Raw genomic sequence first — 26,978 nt, 5'->3', positions numbered from 1 at the left:
GATCTCCATGCCAATGCATCCCTTTGCTAAAACTCTGCTGAAAGAACCATACCTACTATAAGCACATACAACGCACACTAATTAAAACAAAATGTGTGCAACAGTGGATTGACTGCAGTTTCTATGTAATGTGTATCAAAAAGAAACCACTGGCTCTCCTATTTACAGTATACAGTGCAACTCAATTCTGATACTGGAGAGTATTCACTACAACTTGCACCAGAGAGCATTCATTGTAAATATTCTGTGCCTTGCTTTGGGAATTGTAAAAAAAAAAAAAAAAAAAAAAAAAAAACATAAAACATAAAAGCAAATACAAGTAGCACTCTCTTTTTTGTTCTGTTTTACACATTCGAGACGAACACACAGTATTTATGTGAAGGCATATCACATAGTTGTGGAGAGAAATAGTCACATGAAAAAGTCATAGGATTCCAATACAAATTCACAAGGGGCTTTTTCTTGTGCTTATTCCTTTTAATATATACAACAGTATAAATGGCAGTTTTCATACTCATTTTTGTCAAGTAATATGTCAAGGGATATGGATAATGTATGCGTGATCATTCGAGCATAAAGAAACTACCATTCAATGAACAATCATTTATACAGTGTCTGATGCTGCCACCATGCCCTAGGTTTGATTAAACACTGTGCATGATCCTGGTACAGTTACCTAGCTCTTTCAGTGGAATGATTTCAATTTACCGTCAATTCTGACTCTTAGCTGAAATAATAAATTGGGATCTTTAAACAAACCAGAAAAATCACAAAAGAAAACAAAGAACGCAGGCAGCCTAAATTAATTAATGAACTACTTTCAAGTTATTTTTCATTTATATTTCCCTGTGCCTGAGTAGTAAAAGTGTGCCTTCATCCATCTTCCCAGCAGTAGAAGACATGTGCTGCTATAAATACCTTGAGTGCTGCAGACAAGGGCGGAATATCTAATCAAGCTAGCATATCTTAGCCTGGTTTTCTATAGGCATCTGGATGGGACTGGCCTCACTATCCACTGGGTGTCACAACAGAAGGAGGAAGCCAGAAATAGAAACGAAGGGGCTGGTGCGTACTGAGCTTTAAGCTCTGTATCCTTCAGGACTCCTGATTTGTATCTTTTACAGACTAGAGCATAACAGGTCAATTACAACCTGTCATGTAAAACCAAGAATGGATCAAAAGTCTAGGTCAGGTATCATTTTCTGTTTCAAAGTGCAGACACACAGGACAGTTACCGATAGTGGCTTGTAAGAACGTGTCAACAGTGTAGAAATAGCACATCTAAGGAATAAGGGAGCATCAGTATCCATGGCCAACCAGTTCTTACAATAGGTCTTCTTTTTAAAAATGTCTTGTTCTTCAATAAAAGATCAATATTGTTGTTCTCATCATGACCAGAGAAAATACCGGCATCATTTTTAAATCAATTTCAACATGTTGAACCTCACACTATTAAGTCAGAAAAAAAATACTTTGTATTCTGAATACAAATACGAAAGGTTGCAAAGTTAGAATTCCACCCCATTCATAATTGAATACATAACATTTAGCCTTTGTATTATTGTTATTTTGATCTTGAATGCTCAAAGGCAGCATCAAAGAGGAACGATGTTGAAAAAGACATGAGCGTCTTGCAGTTCTTCCATATGCAGTAATCAAGCCTGACTGTCTTATTCCTCCAATCCCAGTTCATGTTATGCCTGTTGCCCCTCTTGAGTTCCAAACAAATAGACAAAAGGCGCAACATCTGCGATCTGATTGGTTTGCCATGGCTGTCAGTCAGTGCTTTGTTGAATTGATTTTTGTGCTCTTAAAATTACTGTCCATGCCTTATTGAAAAATACAAAAAACAATACAAAGCATACATCACTCAAAATGCATTCAGGAATTGACTCCGCCACAAAGGGCTGCAGATTTGTTCAGCCACTGAATACATACACAATTAGGAAGACCATAATTATGACTATTATTATTAGTAGTAGTAGTAGTAGTCGTAGTAGTAGTAGTATGATGTTATTGTTTTAATTGTGCTTTTCCTCTCATAATTTTATGACTTCCAATAGCTTAACTGGAACTCCTTGTCTCATTTTCTTGACATCCTGCTCTTATGCGGTTTTACAGCTGAGTGACCCTGTCCCTGAGGCACCAGAGGGTGAAATGACTTGTTCAGTGTCATAATTTAACTCAGTCTTAATGCCATTGGAAAATGTCATTTTGAAACTGCTGCAGTACTACTCCGATAACCTTAATACCAAGCAGTGGGAAGTCATCACTTAGTCTCTGTCCTTGGATATCAAAGTTGCACCACTCAGCATCACTTCACATTGCTCCCTTCAGACCACAGTTTGGGCTACAAGCTCTTAATATTTGTCATAAGCACATTTCTTTTATTGCAAGACACACTTTGAGAATCTGGCCTTTTATATTCAGGTCACTCACAAAGGGCCACGAGAGGAGTTGACGGCCTGTACAATTGGTCACATGTCCCTGTGGTTATTAAGCCACTTCTAGTCAGATTAACCTCTGTACCATCCAATACGCTAAATAGTGGTATAAACTTTTATGTGGAATATACACAAAACTTCCCAATAAGTGCTGCAATGCAAGGAAGCCCAGAATATGACATAATATAGCAAGCACTGGGATAGCAAAGCATTTTCCACACTATTAAGGACAGGTCATGGTCAAACAGTTTCTGAGTAGGAGGACACAAAGACTTCCCTTTGCATTCAAAAGTAAAAGCAAGCATGGTGGGTACAAATGAGGAAGTCCTGTGGAGGAGGATGGGTCAAAATGGGTTGATGCTTCAACTGGCATTAACTGTCCTTGTTATTTTGTGGTAACTGAACAGCGTTGGGGGAAATTATATTTTATTTCTACTGTATATGAAACAAAATGGAAGTATTTCATTTTACTTCTTCCTTTGACCTACTTGAAAATAAATTAAAGAACAAGCCATTTGTTATTTTTGGCCACAACAAATATCAATTGATGAGAATGCTCTTGGTGTTTCATTAGTCACATTTCCACTGCTTATTTTCTAGTCAGTATTTTCTTCCAACATTCCTCCTTGAATATCCCGACTGGAAGTGTTTTTGCTCATTAACTAAACATTAAGTTTAAGCCTGTTATTATTTATCTCGGTGGGTGTCATTCATTGACAGAATAATAATATATCTGCTGTCAAATAAGTCACATGTGCTATAATTTAAGAACAGTAATCTTAAAAATAACTGGAAATATATATCTGTGAGTGACATAAAAGGGCTGTTGACTGTTACAGCTTAGCGATACAATCTGTTTTTACAGTGACATATCACTCACAGCATCATTGTTATATACACACACACTAACAGATGAACATATTCATCTATATATCCACAGAAACTAATCTGTCTCAATATATTTAAAAACATAAAAACATAAGAAAATGTACGAACTTGAGGAGGCCATTCGGCCCATATAAGCTTGCCCGGTTCCAAGTAACTGATTGATCTCAAAACTCGGTAACCCATTCCATACCATCACCACTCTCTGTGTGTCTCCTTCCCTCTGTCCTAAGTCTAACTCCACTTAATTTCCAACTGTGTCCTTAAAATATTGGTTAGGGTTAACTATGTCAACTCCTTTTAAGATTTTGAAGACTTCAATCATGTCCCCGCTAATTCTTCTGTTTTAGGCTAAATAGATTCAGCCTATCTTCACAGTTCATTCCTTTCAACCCTGGGATTAGTCAGGTTGTTCTTTGTTGCATTATTCAACCTCAACACCATGACATTCTTGGATATAAACTTTTGGCTATATACCCAAGCATTCTGTTTGCCTTTTTGATTGCTTCTGTGCACTGTATGGTTGTTGATAGCGATTAATTTATTAGAACACCAAGGTTTTTATCTTGGTGAGTCTGTTCCAGTTCTATAAATTAGTTGACATTAAATTGCATTTGCTACATTTCTGGTATGTCTTCAACAAGTTTCAACACAAATGGTTTCTAGTTCCATGTAAAAACAGTGACAGCTCCACATCTTCAGCAGAGAATACTAATGGTCCTTTTATTCTCTAACCAATATGGACACCATATTATGGAATTGGGTCTCAAATGCATGGCATCCTTTGTGTTGAACCAATTCATTTCTTAACTGAGCCCAAAAGACATGTTCCTGTAACTACTTGCAACAGTAGGTTATACAGTACATGATATCTTCAATCTGTTATAGCTAAGAAAGCAATACAGAAATGGAAAAGGGGATCGCCCCATATTCAACCCTAGAGCTCATTTTCTAACAAGGGCTGATAAGCTAACCTTCCTAAAAAATGTAAAACAAAATACTTTTAAAACTGTATGAGACACTGTCTTTCAAACTACTGACCTACGTTTCCTTGCCCTCGACAAAATCCTTACAGTGCTCTTGTACTGTCTAGGAAATCAAACTCATGTACATCGTATTTACAGTCGGAATTGGAGCGCCAACTCTAGCCGACTCAGAACACACAAACGAGACAATTGAAAATATGTGAGAGCACTGCGTAACCGTGGTAATAAAATATTTCGCCTCCTAAACACTGGATACTGCACTGAAGGCTCTCAAGGTTTATGCATTATCTTTGCTGACATTACTAATTCATAATGATTCATACAGCCAGTGTGAACATTAGTACTGCATATAATTTATTCATGTACTATCTATATAGGCGGGACGGACTGCACTTAAATAAAAAGGGAACTGATCTATTCGGAGAAAAGATCCTCAAGGAGGTTCAGAAGCATTTAAACTAGAAGGGGGGAGAAATCAACAAAAAAACAAGAAGTTATTTACAAGCCGCTAACCAAGATCATGCAACAGTCTCTTAACACGGGGGTTGTACGGACAAACTGGAAAATTGCAAACGTAATACCGATCCACAAAAAGGGAGACAAAACAGAACCAGGTACCTACAGACCAATAAGCCTGACTTCTATTATATGTAAACTTATGGAAAATATAATAAGATCCAAAATGGAAAATTACCTATATGGGGATGTAACATCGACAGTGGATAATTGCAAAGCATATAAAATGGTTTATTTAGATTTCCAGAAAGCTTTTGACAAAGTCCTACATAAAAGATTAATTCTCAAACTGAACGCAGTAGGGATTCAAGGAAATGCATGCACATGGATTTGGGAGTGGTTAACATGGAGGAAACAGAAAGTACGGATTAGAGGAGAAACCTCAAAATGGAGCGAGGTAACAAGTGGAGTACCACAGGGATCAGTATTAGGTCCTCTGTTATTCTTAATCTACATTAACACTATCACCACCATAGCCGCTTTTTGAACGGCTTTTGCAATTCAATTTAAATATCTCCGTGTATGTGATTATCTCGTGCAAGTGTTACTAAATATTTGAATTAAATACCCATACGGTGTTTCAGCTGCAGAATCGTAAAAATGAATAAGTTATAAGCACTTGCTTCTTCAACCGCCAGACCCGCAGTTTATGCGGCATATTGAAATCAATACAATATAGCCGACAATTTAGACTGTGTTATTAATATTGTGTTCAGTTCTGGTCACCTTGCTACAAAAAGGATATTGCTGCTCTAGAAAGACTGGAAAGAAGAGCGACCAGAATTATTCTGGGTTTAAAAGGCATGTCATATGCAGACAGGCTAAAAGAATTGAATCTATTCAGCTTTGAACTAAGAAGACTATGCGGCGATCTGATTCATAGTGGTATTGACAACGTCGACCCAAGGGACTTTTTCGACCAGAAAAAAGAAACAAGGACCAGGGGTCACAAAGGGGCATTCAGAACAGAAAATAGGAGGCACTTTTTTACACAGAGAATTGTGGGAGCCTAGAACCAACTCCCCAGTAATTTTGGTGAAGCTGACACCCTGGGATCCTTCAAGAAGCTGCTTGATGAGATTCTGGTAACAATAAGCTACACAAAACTAAAACGAGCAAGACGGGCCGAATGGCCTCCTCTTGTTTGTAAACTTTCTTATGTTCTCATTTAGTTTTTATTTATATGTGTATGCTACAGTCATAATTCATAATTCTTATTGACGTGGCCAAGCTTGTGAGTCTCATAAAGTCACAAAACCCTAAGGATGTTTCTGTGTATAAGGTGTTTCAAACAGTAACTAACCTTTGGGTCATTTACATTACCGCTAGCCCTGAAGAGTAATCTATACAGCTGCTCTGTATTGGGGTCATGACAATCGCACTGCCAAGACTCATTGAAAGTAATGAATCCTGAAAGAATGCACTCTCCCTATTCTTTCTTCCTTGTTACCTCACAGCTACAACACAAATGAATCTAGACAGTGGAAGATGGCTCAACTGCACATTTTAGATGGATGAAGCTTAAAAAACAGGGTTATGTTTAAAACCCAGAATTGCCTTAATGCACACTCATGTAAAGAGCTTAAAATTACATTTCCCCACGCAATCTGCCAGCAAGGATGCCACTGTAATAGACAAGGTTCTATATTCCACAGAGCCATTTATTATACTGTGATTGTATTAGGAGGAAACAGGTTCTTGCTCTGACTAGGTACCATCAATGCTGCTCAGAGGGGTTTAGTAGTTTGACACATGGAATTTAAAATCTACACCTTCAGTATAAGCCACTTACTTAAAATACTTTGGTAAGCTAACATGACAAGTACTTGCACCGATGCATTCAATTATAAGCACTGATAATTTCAATATTTCACGTAGCACAGAAATATGCTAATGTTCTTTTTTTTTTTCATTGCCTGTCACTGTAAATGGGGTACCAGGAAAAATCCAAAGAAAGAAAATACTGTAGGATTACATTTATAGAAGCTTTATAACTGGACAAAATACATTTAAAGATTGGGGTATTCATGTTCAATTTAGAACATTAATTAAAGTTAACATATACAGTATGTCCAACTTATTTCAGTAGATGATTTATACAGAGGAACTGGCAGTGTCTTTGCTGTCCTCAGAATACGTTTCTGTAATAGGAAATTATTTCCTGTTCTGGTAGTGAAACGCAAAGTGAATATTATTTGTATGCTTCTTTGGCACTGCCTATTGTATAACAGTCCCAAGGCTTTGTTTAATTTACTGTAGGCCAGTGATTACAGCAGGACATGCAGGACACAACGCCACCTCAGAGGCACTTGTTTTGCTTTGGTTCAGTTACTAATCAGATACAAACATGTTTAAGAAAAGTATGTTCATCAAGAGTACACAGTTACTTCCATACGATTTTCTTTGGTTTTGTTTTTTAATATCAACCCATGTTTACAATGTTGTCCGCATTGTTGCTGTTCAGATCCATTGAAAAAGACTCTTGTGCAGTTATGTAACTTTTAAGAGCCGTTATTTCTACAGGGGAGCATGTGACAGAGACAGAATGATTCTTGGTGATAAACCTCCCTTCTGTGAGGGCGCTGTGTATATATATATATATCACAGAGCATAATTTTAAAGATGGAGCTGTGAGCCTTGCTGTTTAAAAAGTCTGAAAATTCAACAGATAAAGGTCAGACTATTTATTTCTGTTTATATGTTGCTGGTTGTGGATGAACAGAGGAATGGAATTACTTGCGTCAGGTTGGATTTGCTTCTTCTGCTGCTATAATATTGCTTCATGAATACAAGAGAACTAGTTACTAAAAGTTTGGGACTATTTGGACTTTTGCTAAAACCGCTGCCTTAGCCTATATTTGCCGTAGTTTAACACTGCAACATGCTGTTATGTTTTGTTTATTATTTTAATTCTCAATTATTTTTGTTAAATACATTGTTATGATATATTATTATTATTATTATTATTATTATTATTATTATTATTATTATTATTATTATTATTATTGTCTAAAGATATTGTGCATTCTAAACCACAAGTATACAAAATTATTGCTGTATTGTTAGATGTATGCCCTTGATGAACTCCGGAGTTTGTGTTAATTAATTGTGTATTGTGGTTTGTCTGTTTTTCTTTGGAGTACAGTGTATCTGGATGGGTTTTATTTTGCTTTTATGTATTGATACTGCTATTTACATTAATGCTAATGGGGAAATTAACAGTATAAAGTACCGTGTAGTAATGCCACAGATACAATGAAAAGCTAACTTAGTATAACTTCCTTAGGCATTATTTGTTTTGATTCTGAGCTCATAAGTTAAAATATAATTTTCTGTATGTTTTTATTAACCAGTCTTTCCTTTCTGTAAATATTAACTGGCTAATTGTTTTCTCTTGATTTCTGAAGTGATTAATGCTAATTAACTGACTAACTGATTAGGTACTCATTTCCTATTAACTAACAGGCCTAGGATAAGATGTATGTTTAGAAGTTCTATTAGGCCCTCTAACATTAAATTGGGTTTAATTTGAAAATGTGTTAATATTTATGTACCTGGTGCACGAACATTAATTAAACGCTGTAAAGGTTAGCCCAAATCGTTACACTATGACATGTAGGTAAAAGAGTCTAAAGCATAAGAAGGAATATGCAAATAGACGTTTTATGGAGAAATACCGTCTGAAGATGCACATCTGATTCAAAGATCCCAATGGCCACCGAAACCACTGCTGCATTCCGTGAAAGAGAGACCATTCACCACTAGGTACTGCGGAAGCAAAGTGGATAATGGTTTTGAAATGTGGCCCTGTCTAATGACGAATTTGAAAGCGATTGCCCCCATGAGAACCAATCCTGTACTGGAAATGTACTTACAGTAGAGTAAAACACAATGGGGAGTTGAAAACATGTCTGAAAGCGATATCATTATTAAGATATCATGCCTCGGAGGCTCAACACTGAAGAACTTCTGGATTCACTCCATGCATGTGATGTACTTTAATCATGGAGTCTGTGGTGAGGTTCTAAATACACACTACCAGGTGTCTACCAGGTGTCTATTTATCTAAACAGCAGTCGATCTAAATTTCCCATGCTTAGATAATTGTGTATTAAGCTATTTGTGTGCCAAGGTTACTAAAATCAGGCATCTAACAGTACAAGTCTCTTAGGTGTATTTCTGTCTGTTTATGAAAACCACCATTAAGGGTTTTAATGATGTTCTTTTCTTGACAACTAAATTTAGCACCTTTGCTGTTCAGATCCATTGAAAAAGACCATATGAATAGATGTCCTTGCTTAAAATTGCATTGAGTGAAATTAATTTGCTGTTAAGTCAATAGCTCAGGAGCCTAACACCTGCAACTGTAAGAATGTGTGTTCTTGCTGTGGATTATAAATCCATGGTTGTAAAAACAGTTTTTTTTTTAACCAGCTGATTAAATAGATGTATAACTGAAAGGTGAGAATATTGTTTGGAGAGACGCGGAAAAGACACAAACAACCCTCCAAAAATCACTCCCAGTGGGTCTTGGCTCATTTGGTGACGTGATTCTGGGTCATTTGATCAGATCTGCGTGGACAAAAAAAAAATGAGAGCTGTTTTCCTTCTACAGTACAAAAACAGGCTAGTCAAGCTAATTGAATTAGAACAACACTTATTTGTGTGTGTTTTAGTTTCTTAAAGTTTTACTTTAAAAAAATAATACTTGGGCGCATTTGAAAAGAGACTAAAGAGACTGTACAGGCATTCCAGTGCTGATTTAAAGTACCTGCTTCATTACTGCCAGTGGGACAGTGATCTTAACTGGGATCAATGCTCCAATGAAAAGAAAACTAGACCCCATGTCATATACACCGACTCTGAGTTATTATGTATGTCCATATAGTGACTAATGATACAGCATCCTAATCAATTTGATATTGGTTCTCAGCATTAATCAAACAATCTGCTAAATCAGCCATTTGGCAGCTCTGTGAGCCATAAATCTGACAACCTGATTATGTCAGGACTATTCTTGCCAAGTGATACTATAATAGTACTGCCTAATGTATGCCATATGCTGCTTTCCTAAAAGCTAAACTAATATCGTTTCTGGAAGTGAAGGCAGGCTGCAATTTGATCTAAAAGAAATATTATTTTCTTTGATTCCCTGAAAATATCCAATCCTTCTTTTTAATGTCCTCTCTAGCGAGTTACACAAAAACCTGTCGTTTGTGTGGTGAAATATAAATGAATCACATATTTTATTTTTATTTGCAGTATTCATATGAGGGTTTTTCGTACCATATGCTCAATAGCACTGCTGTTTGTTATTTCCTTTTAGACATTGTTAACAAACCCTCCTGATTTATTGCAGAACACAGCCTGTCTCTGCTGAAGATAAGAGCTGGGCTCAGGGTGCTTTTTTAGGTCACAGTTTAATTGGATTTGTACTTTAAAGTAGTATCTCAAGAATGAAATAAATAAATAAAATCAAGCTTGTATTAATTATAACTATTACTGCATGCATATTGTTAGCCTAAACTGAAGTCATATGTTAATGAACTCAAGAAAGAAAGATTACAGTCTGCAATAACAAGCAGACTGGCTGGTACATTGTTCTAGATACCGAAAGACAGCAGTACTCTTATAGTATTGACTGGCAAAGGAAATGAAGAATGTCAGTGAAATCAGAAAATCTCCTAGAGTAAAATATATGTAAATGTGTGTTGCCACTTGAGGCACCCACTAGACCTATATCAGCTGAGTTATGTGCAACTATTCAACAATAATGGGAAAGCAGAAGGATCTCACCACTGGTATACACAGCCTTCAAACCTGAACAAGACACACCTGTTTCCAGGTGTGCACTGTAATGGATTACCAGTGTGTATCGGTTCATACCACTGTCCTGTACTATTATAGACTTTAACACAATTGCATTACTACAAAAATGTGGCTTTAAATGAATATAACTACATTGGTACTGTCTCATAAACTGCTGAGTTAACAATATAGAAATTGGCATATATTATAGTAGGATTATTATCAGTGTGCATAAAACGATATTTGCGGTTAAAATGTTAAATGCTAAAAGTGTAGAGCAATTCAATCCCACTGTTGATTCAGATATGAGGATAATAATGACTGGCCTCATTATTGGTCTCCACTTCATTGCTAATTCAGTATAAAGACAAACCATACTCAATTTCCCCTGCTAATTTAACAAATCCCTGCTCTCTTCGCAACTAGTCAATCTCTGACAGGTGCTGATTCATTGGAAAAAAGACTAATGGTCAACCAGCCATATACAAGCTGTTATAATAGATAGTTAAAGTAACACATGGTTCAAAGCTTATTTTAACATAAAAAATAAAGCTCTTTGTCAACCCCATTCAGTCTGACCTGCTGTCCACTATTGTTTAAATTCTTCTGTAATGACAGAGAAGCACTTAAACAAATATGTTATTTTACAAATATGCCAAGCATATACAGCAAATTACTCAATGACATAAATCAGATTACTTTAGGCATTACTTAGAAAACTAAGAAAGGATATCGGAAAAAGAAAAAAAAACATTTCAAGACCAAGTGAAACTGAAGCTACACTCTTAGAAAACAAGGTTGCTCTATGATTCCTATTGGTTTTTATTTTCTTTACTAAGGTGTGGGTTTCATTGATATAACCTACTTCTAAAGTTACTAAACTGATGCCTCCAATAAGTCAAGCATTCTTGTGTGCTATCTCACCTGTTGTGTTTCCATCTATCTTGTTTTAATTTGGGTAAATGTTAACATTAAGGGCTCCTCGTTTGATGCATCAAATGATGGACCCTCCATTGTTCTTTATTATGAGGGTTCCAGGCAATGCCAGTTACAAGAAATGTTGTTCTGCAGCAGTGACTGGCTCGTGAATACATGGACAGAAATATAATGTGTGTTTAAAACCCATTATAAGTGCATTCTCCACTGCTGTATGGGTGTTAACATTTAACTACCCTTTTAAGAGTAGTACTACCAGCCTCTAAACAAGGTATATTGTAGATTCTCATGTGTGTCATGTTGACAGTTACATCAAATGCAGATGTGCAGTAAGACAAGCGTTCTTCAAAAACTGTGCAGTATTTAACATTGCTATTAATCCAAAGTTAAAAACATGGGTTTAACGCAGTTTATCATTACATGGATGCAAACATAACTGAGTTATGCATTGTGTACTATGCATAAAAATGTTAGGTTTAAAATAAAAGATTGAAGGAAACAAGACAGACAATTTGGCAGACTTTACTTTTGAAATTTAAAAAACAATATAGAGATATGGCATGGCATGTTTTAAAACTCTTTTTACTGTGCCATATCAACAGTAAGGATATACAGTCAGCACTCACATATCCGACTCTATAACATTTTGACTTCAATGAGGGTTAAACCCGTGTGAGGCATATCTGATTATTTAATTTTGGCCCCTTCCAACCCTTTTCTGTGCCCCCTGAAAAACCGGCAACATTAAAAAAAAATATCTGAAAGGACTGTGTTTTAAAAAAGTATGCTTCCATTTAGATGTACTGTATTGGTTTTGTTGGTGCATTACTATATGTTTAACAGAAGTAGTATTTTAATTCATAACGACATGATTCTGAAAATATCACTTGCCAAAACTAACGAGACTACACGTTAACTGTAATACAGTACATACTTTTAAATCCATACGTATTGTACCTGTATGTAAAATGTCCCATAAACGACCTAACAGAAAAATGAAATCTAAATGTTATCCATGCACAGAACTGCGTAAAACGTAAAAGTCAATGCAATTTTGCAAAACCAAAAATAAAAAATAAATAAATAAATAAATAAATAAATAAATAAATAAATAAATACATCACAGTATCTAAAACTGTTTAATGATTAACTGTTACCCTAGCTTGTCTCGTTCGCTTTGTTTTGACTGCATTTTCGTCAGGTGAAACTGGAGGAAGCGCTGTGTAACTGCAAAATATAAAACAGACTGATTTGGCATAAGAGAGATTTTTAAAACAAACAAACAAAAAAACGCTGTCTGTTACATATTCAGACAAATTGTAACATTGAAGAGATGGGCTTTGTATCAGAAAACTGGTGACGGAGTCGGAAATCGCGTGTGATGGTTAAGTGCATTAATTTGTTAAAATGGGGATTGATTTTATTCTTAATATAATGGCGGTAAAACGCGACTGACGTGTATCTGGGTAACGGATATCCTAGTGCTGACTGTAATAGTATATTACATAGGTATTGATTCACTTACCATGACCAACATGCATTACTTTTATTCATTACTCTTATTTATGCATTGCATTCCTGAAGTGACTGTTTTCAGCTGTAAACTTCAACAAAGAAAAGTATCAAGACAAAACTTGAACTTACCATCCTCCTTTTCATCAAAGACTGGCCTCTTGGAAGAACTATTAGCTCCCATCCTTTTTTTCCACTTGCTCCAGTGAAACATTTATGCAGGAGCTCAGATGGCATTCCTTACTTCATAAAGAACTAGCAGCTCTGTGCAGTACACCTTTAAAAATAACATTGCTTTATGCCACTCACCACCAAAGTCATTTTTCCATTTGGGCTACTCTGCTTGTCGTTACTGAATGAAAACAAGAAAGAAAGAAAAAACCTTATGGGTGCTTTCCAAGGAAATAACAGTAAAGGGAACGCTCTATGAGACGTATTTTACTGGCTTTGTTTTTCCTACAGATATGCTGCTCACACGTTTACAGGACAATGCAGATTTAAATTGATTTTCTTTCTTGCTCCAAGAGTGAGAGCTTCAGCAGCGTAACAAAAACAACAGCCCTTTTCTTTAGATCAGATGCTTTAATGATCGCGTGTACGTATGAGTGGAAGCGTGCCATCTGTCTGTAATACTGTACACTGTGCAGCTTGGGGATAGGTGGCGCTAGATCCTGGAAACGCGTTAACCCTTAAAGGCAAATTTTCCAGTCTTGCCCTTTGTGATTTTTCCTCTTGCGTCATAAACTAATGTAGCTAGTCTTTCTTTTTGACACATTTTTCAATGCTTTGAAAACTGGACAAGGTATATTTTTTTAGTTATAACAACGAGATTATTGTAGTTATTATTGGTCACCATCTGGGTTTTAATAATTCCTTGAAAATAAACGGCAGTTTTTTTTTTTGTTTGTTTGTTTTGTTGTAATAATCACAATGCAGGTTTTGACTTGTTCATGCAGCAGAACATATCGTTGCTATAAGTTAATAGTTTCCGAATATGCAATATTAATACTTGCTTACTGTAGTGCACTGGCAAATAATTAAACGGGACAACCTTCAAACACAGCTGCACGAAATAAACTGGACAGTGTAGGTGACATTTAAAAACGATCAACAATGGACAACACATTAAGCAACTTTACCGCGTACATGTCGTTGTGTAGACAAAAAAATAAATGGGAAGATGAATGCACCATGTTACTCAAAGTCCTACTTCTGTGGATAAATGGGTGCACGAAATGTTACTATAGAGATTGTAGTCTAATGATATTGTGATATAATGACTACATACGTGCAGCAAAGTTGATACGTGTTAGGACCGCGTTTTGTTGTCTAGGTTACAGGAATCTCGGCCCTAAAGCCGCAAGGGTCACTGGTTGCATAAAACATAAGGGTTCACGGACTCCGATTAACCCATATCTTGCACTACCTAATAATGTAGGTAAAGTTGTCCAAGATTGCCGGTGTATAGTGTGTTAGGGTCTGTCAAATCACCAAGCATTACGTTAATCGCACACTTAAGCATTAAGTTTAAATAGAATGGACTTAATGATGAACTTTTCCCATAACTAGGGTATGAATTAAATGTGTTAAATTGCTTTCTGCAACACATTTAACTCAACACGTAAGTGGAAAACTACGGGGAATTGTAACTATGTACAGAATAGTTGTATGGAGCTAGAACGTGATATTATTGCCTGTATCATGTATGTTGTTTTGGATGCAAATAATTATGCAATAAATATGTAAAATACAATTCACACGAAATCGTGATTTGGTTATTAGATTATATTCTCCTCACTTAACAGAATGCTACTGGGCTGTATTCGTAACAATCAACACCGTAGTAATTACAATGAAGGTCTGCGCATTTATTATTGTTGGCACGCTAAATGCTTTATGAATAATCTATTTACTATTTTGTAGAACCACTTGAAACATAGATAAACAGGAACCAAGTCACTTCATAATATTCCTGTCGGTGTAGCCGTGCTGTTCTTTAGAACACGTCACTCGTCAATAAATTGTTCATAAACTCTCAATCTGTTTTTTTTTTAATTGATTCTCTATATATATATATATATATATATATATATATATATATATATATATATATATATATATATATATATATATATATATATATGCGTTTTTAAATGTTTTTTGTTTGTTTGTTTTATTTAACCTCCGTTTTCTTCAAAGTTTTATATAATGTACATCAAATATTTCTGAGTAAGCCTTTCGCCACGTAGGAATCACTATTATTAAGTGAGCGTTACGATGTATTGCCTATTTTGGTCTGCTGCTGACGCCGTAGTTAAATGTTGTTACTAGCCAGGGATGTCACCATAGAAACGAGTGTCCACACGCGTTTACTTTAACAATTGCAGACATATTAAGTTGCTTTCATTTTTTATTGTATTGCAAACGGTAGTGTCTATATGTAGAGCTATCAGGAGCTATATCGTTCGGAACTAGGTTTATTTTTAAGGCAGATACACGTAGTTAAGCAAAAGTTAAATAATAAGTTAATTCATATTTCAATGTATGAATAGTTGGGTGTACAACACAAAAGGGACAGTATTCATGTAAGATGCTACAGCGACTTTTGTTTTCTACTTTATGTAATGCTTATCAGTCCATTTTCAAAGAGAAGGAGATTTTATTGGACTAACTAAACAATAAATAACAAACTTTCAAGACCTCAAGGTCTCTTCACAGTTTCACTTATCTGAACATTTCTTTCTCTACAGACGAATTATAATAACAGGATATTCATCACTGAAAACAATGGATGAGGATAGACTTTTAACGGCATCACTGAAAGAAGAGGAAAGTTATGAGGATGAAGACGTCAATCTGGACCGTGGCGACAATACTGAAAAAGCTATAGAGCACTATACATCTGAACAAATTAAGAGGGCAGTCGAAGACATTGAACACACTCCTTCAGCCACGTTGGATTTAAGTAGAAAGGGCCTTCAGCATGTAGATGACCTATTTAATATTTCAAGAATCGAAGTAATTTTTTTTTTTTTTTTTTTAAACAAATACATTAGTTACCTACCAAGGGCTTTAATGTGATTATTTTAGCATGTTAGTTTGTTACAAGGCTTACATATTGTTTACAATTTAGCCAACAGCTCACAATATTTTAGCATTATATAAATCTCAATATTAATAATTCCCTTTCTTTTGCTCAAGAATTTATACCTCGAAGGAAATGAGATATCCAGTCTACCAGATCACTTCTTTTCTGAAATGGCCAACTTGGTTTGGCTGGATCTGCGAAATAACAAAATCAGTTGCCTGCCACCAGGAATTGGTCGACACCGGTAATTTTATTTTTTAACATGTTTTTTTTTTTTTAATTTTAGCCTTTTGAATTAAAGAGTTTTTTTTTTCTTTTGTAAAAATTAACTGAGAAATCAAAAAACATATTTCTTAAGCGTTTCGAACATTTGAAAATGTGAATGTGAACTTATTAGCCACTGGGTAACTGTTTCGCTTCGGATGAGAGGTAAGTGACTCTGTTGTTGATGCATAGTTCACCCCTACCGTCTGTAAGTCGCTCTGGATAAAATTAATACTAATACATTGTTATAGGAGGCTGTGTGGTCCAGTGGTTAAAGAAAAGGGCTTGTAACCAGGAGATCCCCGGTTCCACTCCCTCCTCAGCCACTGACTCATTGTGTGACCCTAAGCAAGTCACTTAACCTCCTTGTGCTTAACCTCTTTCGGGTGAGAAGTAATTGTAAGTGACTTTGCAGCTGATGCATAGTTCACACACCCTAGTCTCTGTAAGTTGCCTTGGATAAAGGCGTCTGCTAAATAAACAAATGATAATGATATGACCCCATGTCTGTGTGTTTCTATTTTTTTTTTTTAAAGCTGCCTGAACACCTTACTTTTGGAAGGGAATCCCATTAAAGAACTTCCTATAGAACTGGGTGAGTTATTGTAAATGTTATACAGGTATCTAGACCATTGGTTTCCAACCCTGGTCCTGGGGAACCCCTTTGTCTGCTGGTTTTCATTCCATGTGAGCTTTCAATTACTTAATTGAACTGATAATTTGTTTAATTAGACTTTTTAATTGTTTTCAGCTGTTAAACAGTTGCAGAGTTCAAGTTACTTATAAAATGTTATAACTCCATTTAAACCTGCAACTGTTTAAGAGCTGAAAAACTGTTAAAAAGGTCTAATCAGTTAAATTAAGTGTCAAGTTAAGTAATTGAGAGGTCAGTTGGAATGAAAGCCAGCAGACACAGGGGTTCCCCATGACCCTCCCCCTATCACATGCCTAAACAGCACCATGTTAATTGCAAAACACACATAAATTAAACATAGCTATGTTTGGTACAGATTTGCCACAAATTTGTCAATGAAAAAAAGAGACTTTATTGTACTGTCTGGATTTGTATAAATTACAAGTTGAGTACTTTCATCATTCAAAGTAGGTGGTAAACTGTAATGTTTCAATTCATACTATTTGAAAATATTTTACTACTATAAAAAAACATATGTTTATTGTCTTTTAAGGTAATTTGATTACACTAAGAGCTTTGAGCTTGAGACAATGTCCTATTGAGTTCCCTCCTGAAGACATTGTACATCAAGGACTGCAAGCTATTCTTAAATTTCTAAGAAGCACCATGGCAGGAAAACCTATTTATACAAGAAACTCCTGTCAAGGTATGTATGAACATAACTTTAACTGGATACCTTTAATAAATATAAATACGATTTATATCTAACTACACAAGTTCCACCTGTTGCCTGTTATTTCATTACATTTTTAGATCTATAAAGTGATCAGTAATCCCAGTCCTAATGCATCTATCCATTAGCTATCCCTCATCAACCAGCTACTATATTCTCTTTGAAGCAGAAAAAAACTCCCAAGTGCCCGGGTGGGTCATTGGAGTGACTATTTCTGTAAGGTGTGATCATTGCTACAGTAGAATTATTTATTATAGCGGCTTCATGTGAAATGATGATGAAGTGATACACAGACTCTGATGACAGGACAAAAGGTGTTTTTGTAGTACATTTCCTGGAACAGTTTCAGAATGAATTTACATAATGTTAGTATATTTTCTTTGTCAGATTTTTCTTTTTAACTTAGTGTGCACTTCATTCTTCCATATCAGACCTCAGAGGCCTGCTTTATCTTGATACAGGGTTAGCTTCTAAGCTGCAGAATGAGGCATGTGCTATTTTTAGAAATTACAGGAGACAGATTGACAAGCATCCCTCACCCAGAAAAGCAGTCAGCGAACTCTGGAAACAGACTAGTGAGTTTACATGAGTATTTAGATAAAACACCAGGTAGTTCAAGGTCATGGAAATGCAATTGCCAGTATAGGACTGATGCTGTACTGTATAGCTTAAAAAGTATTCCTGAGTCATGTGGATTGAGCAGGTTGTTTTTACAAATTAAATTCACTGTAATGTTATTACTGGCAGCAAAAGAGAATATTATTCATCTACAACCACAAACACATACATTCAGGGTTTCCGCTAATGCCACCTGTGTTGAGATAAAGATAAGCTGAAACATTTTTACACTAAAAATGAGAAGGTTAAGTGGAATATCCTGACCTCCTTTATTTAAAAATTCAGGTGGATTTAAGTGGGGACCTAATGCACGTTGTGCAGGAAGTGATAATATATAATGTGTGCAGGATAAATTGTCTTCAACTAAACTAAAGGGTTGATTTGATGAACTTATACACTGCAGAGATGCTGTAAGTTACATCTGGATTTTCTTATCCTGACATGATATCGGTTGAGCAAAAAAAACACCCTTAAATGTAAATAAAGTCTGTTTTTAAAGGCTTGGTTATTACTCTCTTAACCACACATTTTGTTTATACTGTACATAATAAAACTGAATAATGTTCTCTGTTCTGTAGAGATGCCACCGATTGAAAAACTGAAGCTGACAGACTTGGTGAAATCAAGTTTAGAATTGTCAGAGGAGTGGCCTAATGATGAAGAAATGAAAAGATTTGAAAAACTGAGGAAGGAGATGATGCAAGCTGATGAGGCTGATATGGGGGATACGGACCAATCCTTTCAACTTGTACCATCTATAGACCGAGCAGTTTTGACAAGCAAAGGCGCCAGAAAAACCATTATTGCCAGATTACCAAAAAGGTAGGTTTAGTGATGTGACAGCAGTACAGTATTGGTGGTGTATGAAATATTAGTAGGGGCCCAAAGTTGAAGTTGACACTTGCAATGGACTGCAAAGCATTTTTTTTTAACTGTAGCTCACTAATTTGGATTCTCTTTGGACTGTTCTATGTTTCTCTCTTTCTGTATCTGTACAACAACAGCAAAGTGAAAGAGTACAACCATATTACACAGGTAAAGAAAGTAACCTAAATACTTTCATTAAAAATTAAAAATTAAAATACATCTTTAAATTTGTAAGCTTTCTGCAACCTCCTATAACACAGAGTGTGTTACAATACTCTTGAAGCAAACAGCAGTGTAGCAATTGTCACTTTCAATATTTCAGTAGCTCACAGCGCCACCTACCTCTTAGAAAATAAATTATTTCAAGCACTAATCTTACTGTTAAAGTATTTCTGCTTTTGAATCAGTTTAAATAGAAATAAGCAATTTTCATCTCAGTGAATACCAGTAGATTTACTGTAATTTTTTTTGTCTTTTATACATGCCTCCGTTGCCAATTTCTATTGCTTAAATGTGTAGTAGTTACTGCACTTTGAGTGTAGTATCATTTTAGAACTACAGTATAGGTGGTTTTCACGTTTTAAAATGACCTGTTTGTTCTTCTATGTGTAATGTGTGAAATATCCAGTAGGTGGGCTCGGAGCACAAAAATTTGCATCAAGACACTGCTGACATTCCATCGTTTGACCTCCATAATCCTTGGCAAATTATTAAGGAAAAGACAAAACACATGCAACCAAGTTCTCCCTAATATTGTGATTTGCTGTTTTTTTGTTTTTTTGTTTTTTTTCCCATGTGTAGGTGGACTTCCAGGCAGAATTTAGTGGAGTTATAATGGTTCTGTATCACTGCCTTTACCTGGTTTTGAACTTGCATTTAGCATTTCTATATATGTGTAGAGTAAGGTTAAATTACATGCTTTGAATGTAATGAGGAAGCTTGTTCAGGTCCAGCCAAATTTAGAAAAACATAAAGTTAATAAAGGAAGTGTAAAAAAGCAATTAAAATGATACTTGAGGCTACTTATTCATAAAGGAGATGCCGTTTGTATTATTGCATTCATATGGAAAACAGCTGGCGATAGTTAACAGCAGTAAGTTAATATATGCAGTCTCAGGATATAGAAACCACTTCTAAGGGCCAGATACAAAGCTTACAGGGATGAAAGACTATGCGGTTCAGTGGATCTGCCTCAACAGTTGTAGTAATAACCTTTTTATATAAATATTTAAACAATCCAAAAGAAAAACTCCACATGGCTATTTTAGATTTTAATCCAAGTAGATTATAGGACTTGTTAGCATGCAAGGCTGCTGTGAATTAATCTTATGTTTTGAAAAAAGTTTTTAAAATTGGTTTTCAAGTTAAATAGAATCATTTTAAAAAGCTGATTAATTCTGTCTGTGGCAACAGTCAATCTTAATTACCACACATTCAGATACTTGATATGGATAACTTGTTCCAAAATGTGTGATCTTCACAGAGTGGACTAAAACTGCAGCATGTCAAAGTTTTGTACAATATTAATGCTACTGCCATTGGTCTTCTGTCTAACTGATGCCTTGTATACAATCAGAAATAAAGCATTCAAATAGTTAGATTTTCTTAATTATTAAATTATGAATTTATCTTTCAGGAAACAGGTTCCACTAAAGTATACCTTTCCAGAACTTCCACCTTATTATAATCAAAGTCGTACAACAGCACAGGAACGTAGATTATTAGCACTAAAGGATCTAAAGGAAAAGCAAGCATTAATTGAGCAACGAAGAAAGTGAGTAGATTTACTTGGATTGTATGATCTCATTTACCCTAGAATTATATTTTAATTATGAAAAGTACCAAATAACTAAACTACTGTGATTGTTTTGTTTTGTTTTGTTTTTAATGTAGTATTAGCATTAATTAGTTGCACGTAGTTATCATACTTTTTGTAATTTGGTACTTAAAAAAAAAAAAAAAAATGCTATAAGGACAATTGTGCCATAATTCAAATGTAGTCCCAAAGTTAGTAATCTTTACTTAAAGGTTTTGATTTTGTAATTGTAAAATTGGTTACCGCTACATTGCTAACAGGTGACACTGCCCCAGAATTTACTGACTGGGTAGACCAATTCAGTATTTATAAATCTTCTGCCAATGTGAAAACATGAGACATGAGGTAGAACTATTTTACCTCCTTACAGTTTCAGAATGCAAGGCTGTATTGTGACAAAAAACATTGTGAAATGTTTGCAGAGCCAGAAACAGAGAGATCTATATGTTGTTGCCACACACAAAAGCAATAAGGAGGGGTAGGTACAACTGACATGTTTTCATAAAAAGAAGTGTCAAATCTTACATTTTCAGTTCTCATTTTCCAGTCCTTTCCACTTTTAAATTTCAGATAAAACCCTCAGCCTTTAGCTTAAGACAATACATACTGATCAACTGGATGACCTGTATATAGGCTATTTAATGTAGGTATTATTTACTATAAAAAAGTAAACAAATCAATTGTTTATTTAAACCATGTGAAGAAAATCAAAATTTTAAATCTGTTTATGAGAATTGTAGTTGCCTGCCTTGGAAGGGAGGCAATATGACATGGAAACCAAAATCCTTGTAAGAAGTGCCAAAACATGGCACCAAGTTTGGATTTGGTTTCATTGAATGCCATGAGTAACATCAGAATGTATTTATTTTTTAGTGCTGATGTATGTGACAGAAAATTAAATGGTAGTTTCAACAGTAGTTTCAACCATAAAGGTAGATAGTTTGACTTGAACTATTCAAATGGTGAAAATTGCTTAAAAATGTAAATTTTTAAAACAAGATAAAATCTTTACTTTGCAGAAGGAGTTGCCAGCGTCTCATGGGGTTTACTTTATATATACTGATGCACAAAAGAAACTCAACACTCAGGTCTAATGGATTTAATCAAATATTTTAAACATAGATATCAAACAAAATCACAGAAAATGTGAACAAAAATACAGATTAAAGAATCATGATAAGTTTTCAGTATGAAACGTGACACACTGTCAAAATGAAAACAAAGTTAGTATCGGGTATGACCTCCCTGAGCATTAACACAATCCTGGCTGCGTTGACGCATAGACCTGATCAGCCTCTGGATAGGCTGCTGTGGGATGTTCCGCCGCTTTTCCTGTGCAGCTGCAGCCATCTGGCAAAGATTTGGCTGGTTGCGATTGTCGCCTGTGGATGGCACTGGCGATTTGATCTCAAAGATATTCTATTGGACTCAGGTCAGGAGAAAAAGCTGGCCATGGCAAGACCGCGACATTGTTTCTTGAAGTCGTGCACCTGTAAATCCTAGCACTGTGTGGTCTTACATTGTCCTGCTGGAAAATCAACACTAAAATAAAAAACTATTGCCTGAAGGACTTTGTGAATGTATCGATGAGCAGTAAGGTTGTCCTCAATCTGCACCAAAGGCATTCTTGCGATAAAGGAGACTCCTCCTCACATCATCACACTTCCACCGCTCCACCAGTTGGCTTGAACAACGCAACAGTCAGCATAACACTCACCTCGACGTATCCATGCATGTTGTCTTCCGTCAGGTCTGTCAAGGGCAAAATGGCATTCATCTGTGAATAAAACACTATTCTCTCTGCCGCCACCTCAGATGTTCTCTGGCCCACAGAGATGATTTCGTCTCTCAGCTGTCAACATGTTATCCCTAAACGGCCTTAGAGCATGCAAATCATTTTCATGCATTTCATTCTGGGCAACTTCTCTCACAGACAGGCCGCCTTCAATCATGCTGATAGCAACCAGGTGATCTTCATTACTCAAGCGGGGCATGGTTGTATCTTTCACTGTTCTTGCGTTAATTAAAATCATGTATTTTCGAATGGCTATTTATACAGATTTTTAATCAACTCATTTTGGTCATTTTAACTCAAATACCAAACACTGAGCACCTGTTATCCCAAGGAACAATACTACTCAAACAATCAACAAACCTATCTGCTCACTATTTAAAATATAAATAACATTATGTATGTGCCCAATGAGCTATTGATGTAAAACACAGACTGTTGCGTTTTCATTGTGCATCAGTATATATATAGATCAGTATTTGGAAATTCTGGCCTGTGATTGGATAAAACCTCATCATAGGAGCAAAAATAGATTCAACTATTGCCTGCACATCCTTACACCACCGGGCAATATTCTCCATCTGTCATGTGCTTGGTTCACATCACTGTCAGTCCCACCCCTTTTCAAAGGAACGCCCTCCACTCCTAAACAACCAGATAAAAATTTCTCAATAAAAAAACTGCTGAACGGTGATTCTGTGACCTAACAGAAAATGAATTACAAGACATACTACAAAAGAAAGAACAAAACTTGCACTATGAACTTCAAAAACATTTTCTGTTATTTATTCATGCTGTATCAGCTATATTTAAAGAAAATACTGTAAAGCCATAAATATTTGCTACCAAAATATTTGGCGAATCACACCCATAAAACCTATTTTGCTCCAGAAATGTTGGCGACCTGTTACACTGGTAGTAGTATACTAACTATATATCTACTATATTGAACTCGATTAATGTGTGTGTGTGTACAGCGCTCCAGATAAGGTTTAGGGTCTGTAAGTAATTTACCCTCTAATTTTAACACTGAGAGAGTGAAATGTATTTTCAGGGGGTAAAATACAACATTACCTTGAAGTCACGAGTAATCTCGATAAATATTGTAATGGTAGTGGGGTAGGCATTAAAAAAGAGCCTTCCATTTTAACTGCAATGTTACTTTGAACTACTGTACAGCCACGTGAGTGTTCTACAAGGTTCTTTATCGGATCAGCGCATTTTTTTTGAGGTATCACACTGACTGCAAATTAATTACATTACTTATATTTTAACAATAAATTCTTTAACTCATTGAACATGTTAAAACTTCAATATAAAGCCATACAGAAATGCATTAATAAGTTATAAAACAATTTTTTAAATATTATAGGCACCTTTTTTTAGAGGTTGCATCTACACTTCAACCTGTGTAGCTTGCTGGCAATTTTTTCTTATTCTTACTGTGACTGGCTGCAAAGACAACAGGGCTAGCCAAAGATTGGATAATGTTTGTTGGGTTGGTTTTTCTTTTGTAATGTTTCCTAGTAACTGAAGACATTGTATTCTGGGAGATGTAGTTGTTAGTGGAAGTTTTAAGGGAGGCAGACAAGCTGTGCAGCAAAAATGCATATTTTTACTCATTAAATTTAAATTTAGCGTATTTTTGATATAATGTGTAAAAACAGCAGGTACAGAGCCTATCTGGACCGTTGTGTGTATGTGTGTGTGTGTGTGCGTTTGTGTATATATATATATATATATATATATATATATATATATATATATATATATATACATATATATATATTCTTGTGTGATCTTGTATAATAAAATGTAATTGGATTACCTTGTCTTGTTTTCAGTCTGAAAAAAAAATTAATTATTTTACAGAGATCAAGAGCTGCTGAAGGAATGGAGAGAACATTCAAAATGCATGCAAGAGAAAGGGGAAATGGAGTTCAGGCAAGGTGGTACGGCCCTTGCAAAAAGTGACGAGGTGAATCAGCAGTTACAGTAGCTATAAGAGGTGTAACTTTAAAACTGAATTAACCAGTCACCAAAGGGACTAAACTTTTGTGAATGCTTATTCAAAGAGCTGCTGTCATACTTTTGTATAAATAAAAAATCTGGTAGAGCATTTACATACTGTAACATAATATGTGTTTCACTACCGTTTATCATATCAATTGTGCTTCTTAGAAGTCACAGACTTCTAATATTAAATTTGTTTACACCAGATGGTGCTGTGACATAAGACGATTACTGGTACAGAATTATTGCAAGGCATTGGCCCAACTCTAGTGATTTGGTTTATAAAATTGAAATATTGAAGACTAAAATAATTACAATTAGAGTGGTTGAAGAGGTATATAAAAGTAAGAGTAGAACACATCAATAAAAAATAAGGAAACCTCAAAACTGAACAAAAATAATGCATCGTTTTTACACTGTATGCTGTATTAACTTTCTTTTGGAACCCTTTAAAGTTAATTTCTTACTGCATAGTAATAGGCTATAGTTATTACCCTGTATAATAAAATGTTTATTGTGCCAATAATGGTACTGTGAAACTGAACATATTTTCATTGTTGTATTCTTTGAAAGAATGTGGAAGACGTACTTCCCAGGTATTTTGAAATTAAGCGGAGAGTCAGACAGGCTTTACCATCAATGCCAGCTATTAGTTTTTCTGACAGATCTTGGTGCATTAAGTTTGCAGAGAAGGTGATCCAAAAACCAGTGTTCATCAGTGACTCCCATCCAGAAGTGGTAATGAATTCATTAGTTCTTACCAATTGTTCATTTTAATGACAGTAACAATATTAAATGCCTTACACCTTCCAGAGATCTAAGTGTAAAAAAGATTATTAAATTACATCATCTTTTCATTTTTCCTCATTGGTATTGAAGGCAACCACCATTGTTTTAGTTCTTTGTGTGTCCCACAGTATCTTTAGGTATGTGTTTTAAGAATATAAATAGTAAGGCTTTGGGGTTTAAACATTATTTTGTATGTTGCCTTCTTATAGGTTCTAAAAAACACTCCATATGCAACGGATCCAGACTTTTATCGTATGTTAGACAGTCGAGAATGCATCAAACAAGGTTCACATGAAGAACATGTCCGCGTTAAGAAACTCCTTACTAGGAAATCTTTCAAGGAAATTGAAGATGCAAGGTGAGGGTTAATATACTAAATTCACAGCCCTCATAGTTGCTTTATACTTGTGCAATAAGTAAATATTATACCACTGAAAAAATAATAATTGGTGCTGAGAATCCTGTTGACCGGACATGTCCCTTTAATGGATGAACCAAACACTGCTATAGATTAACAGTCCTAAATTGTTTGTTTTTACCTGTTGGCCTACAGAGCTGCCCGCGATAGAGAATTAGAGTATCGGATTAGAGCACACATCCAGATGATGCAAGAAAGAAGGAGGAAATCAAAAGGAACAGTCCAAGAGGAAATAGATGCAACAAGAACAGAAATGGAAGCTGTAAGTTTAATATTAGGACAATAATGTATTATCTAATTAAAAAAGAAAATATTACCAACAAAGAAAATGTGACTACTGTATACACCAGTTCTTAGGGTTAAACCTAGCAATGTTAACTACACACAATATGTGGATTCTACCTTAATCTAGTAATACACATAATTACAGTTCTTGAACTTGAAATATTTAGTACATTAAATGTTCTGGCTTAACCATGAATGTGTATTAAAACATCTGATTTTAATTAACACAGTAACTAAACATTTAAAGATATATTTTGTATTATCATTTCTCTCTGTAGGCTCAAAAGCTGCAGTCTGAAGTTGTTCAAAGAAAACTGGAAAGAGACGTTCCACTGGAGTATCGTTTTACTGCTTTTACTGGCGAGCAATCCTCATGAAATTTAACAGCTGACATCCTTGTGTTTTCTAATGCAAAATTCTCATAAACTGCCATTTTATTGTTTGTGTAAAAGAATGTCTGTTTCTTGTTATAATTAAAGATACCAGACCAGTTTTATGTTATTTTTTTGTTACCTATGATGAAATCAATAAATATATATATATATATATATATATATATATATATATATATATA

General features: G+C 35.3%; 2 protein-coding genes across 5 annotated transcripts in view; one reads left to right on the top strand and one right to left on the bottom strand.

The window, feature by feature from the left end:
- Positions 1–14,430, bottom strand: part of LOC117416033 (serine/threonine-protein kinase 32C-like) — a 57,874-nt gene extending 43,444 nt beyond the window's left edge. For 2 of the 3 annotated variants that reach the window (XM_034027051.3, XM_059026155.1), the window contains exon 1: positions 13,220–13,735. In XM_034027051.3, the coding sequence (XP_033882942.1) occupies positions 13,220–13,301 (82 nt within the window). In that variant the 5' untranslated portion in view covers positions 13,302–13,735. Of the gene's footprint in view, positions 1–13,219; positions 13,736–14,375 lie in introns of those variants that run through there. The other variant, XM_059026154.1, reaches the window with a different exon arrangement.
- A 997-nt stretch (positions 14,431–15,427) lies between these two features.
- LOC117416032 (leucine-rich repeat-containing protein 27-like) lies at positions 15,428–26,943 on the top strand. Of its 2 annotated transcripts, XM_034027048.3 has the most exons (11): positions 15,428–15,672; positions 15,838–16,105; positions 16,289–16,419; positions 16,976–17,034; positions 17,627–17,779; positions 19,003–19,246; positions 20,928–21,065; positions 24,772–24,877; positions 25,911–26,059; positions 26,255–26,381; positions 26,683–26,943. In XM_034027048.3, exons 1-11 carry the CDS (start codon positions 15,632–15,634, stop codon positions 26,779–26,781), a joined length of 1,515 nt encoding a protein of 504 aa, XP_033882939.3. In that variant the 5' UTR covers positions 15,428–15,631; the 3' UTR covers positions 26,782–26,943. The 2 variants fall into 2 exon arrangements, with proteins under 2 accessions (XP_033882939.3, XP_033882941.3); XM_034027050.3 differs by lacking the exon at positions 20,928–21,065.
- Positions 26,944–26,978: the final 35 nt, after the last annotated feature.

This window comes from Acipenser ruthenus, chromosome 7 (assembly GCF_902713425.1).
Source record: "Acipenser ruthenus chromosome 7, fAciRut3.2 maternal haplotype, whole genome shotgun sequence".
Taxonomy (NCBI): Eukaryota; Metazoa; Chordata; class Actinopteri; order Acipenseriformes; family Acipenseridae; genus Acipenser; species Acipenser ruthenus.
The sequence above is the reverse complement of the archived record's forward strand: the minus strand, read 5'-3'. Positions and strand labels throughout refer to the sequence as shown.

What these genes read in the sequence shown, in the direction of transcription:
- LOC117416032 (XM_034027048.3), top strand. Translation starts at nt 15,632, where the DNA reads ATGAATAGTTGGGTGTACAACACAAAAGGGACAGTATTCAT. An exon ending in CCCTTGCAAAAAGTGACGAG is followed by an intron (nt 24,878 to 25,910) that starts GTGAATCAGCAG and finishes GCCTTCTTATAG; the next exon opens with GTTCTAAAAAACACTCCATA. An exon ending in CAAGAACAGAAATGGAAGCT is followed by an intron (nt 26,382 to 26,682) that starts GTAAGTTTAATA and finishes TTCTCTCTGTAG; the next exon opens with GCTCAAAAGCTGCAGTCTGA.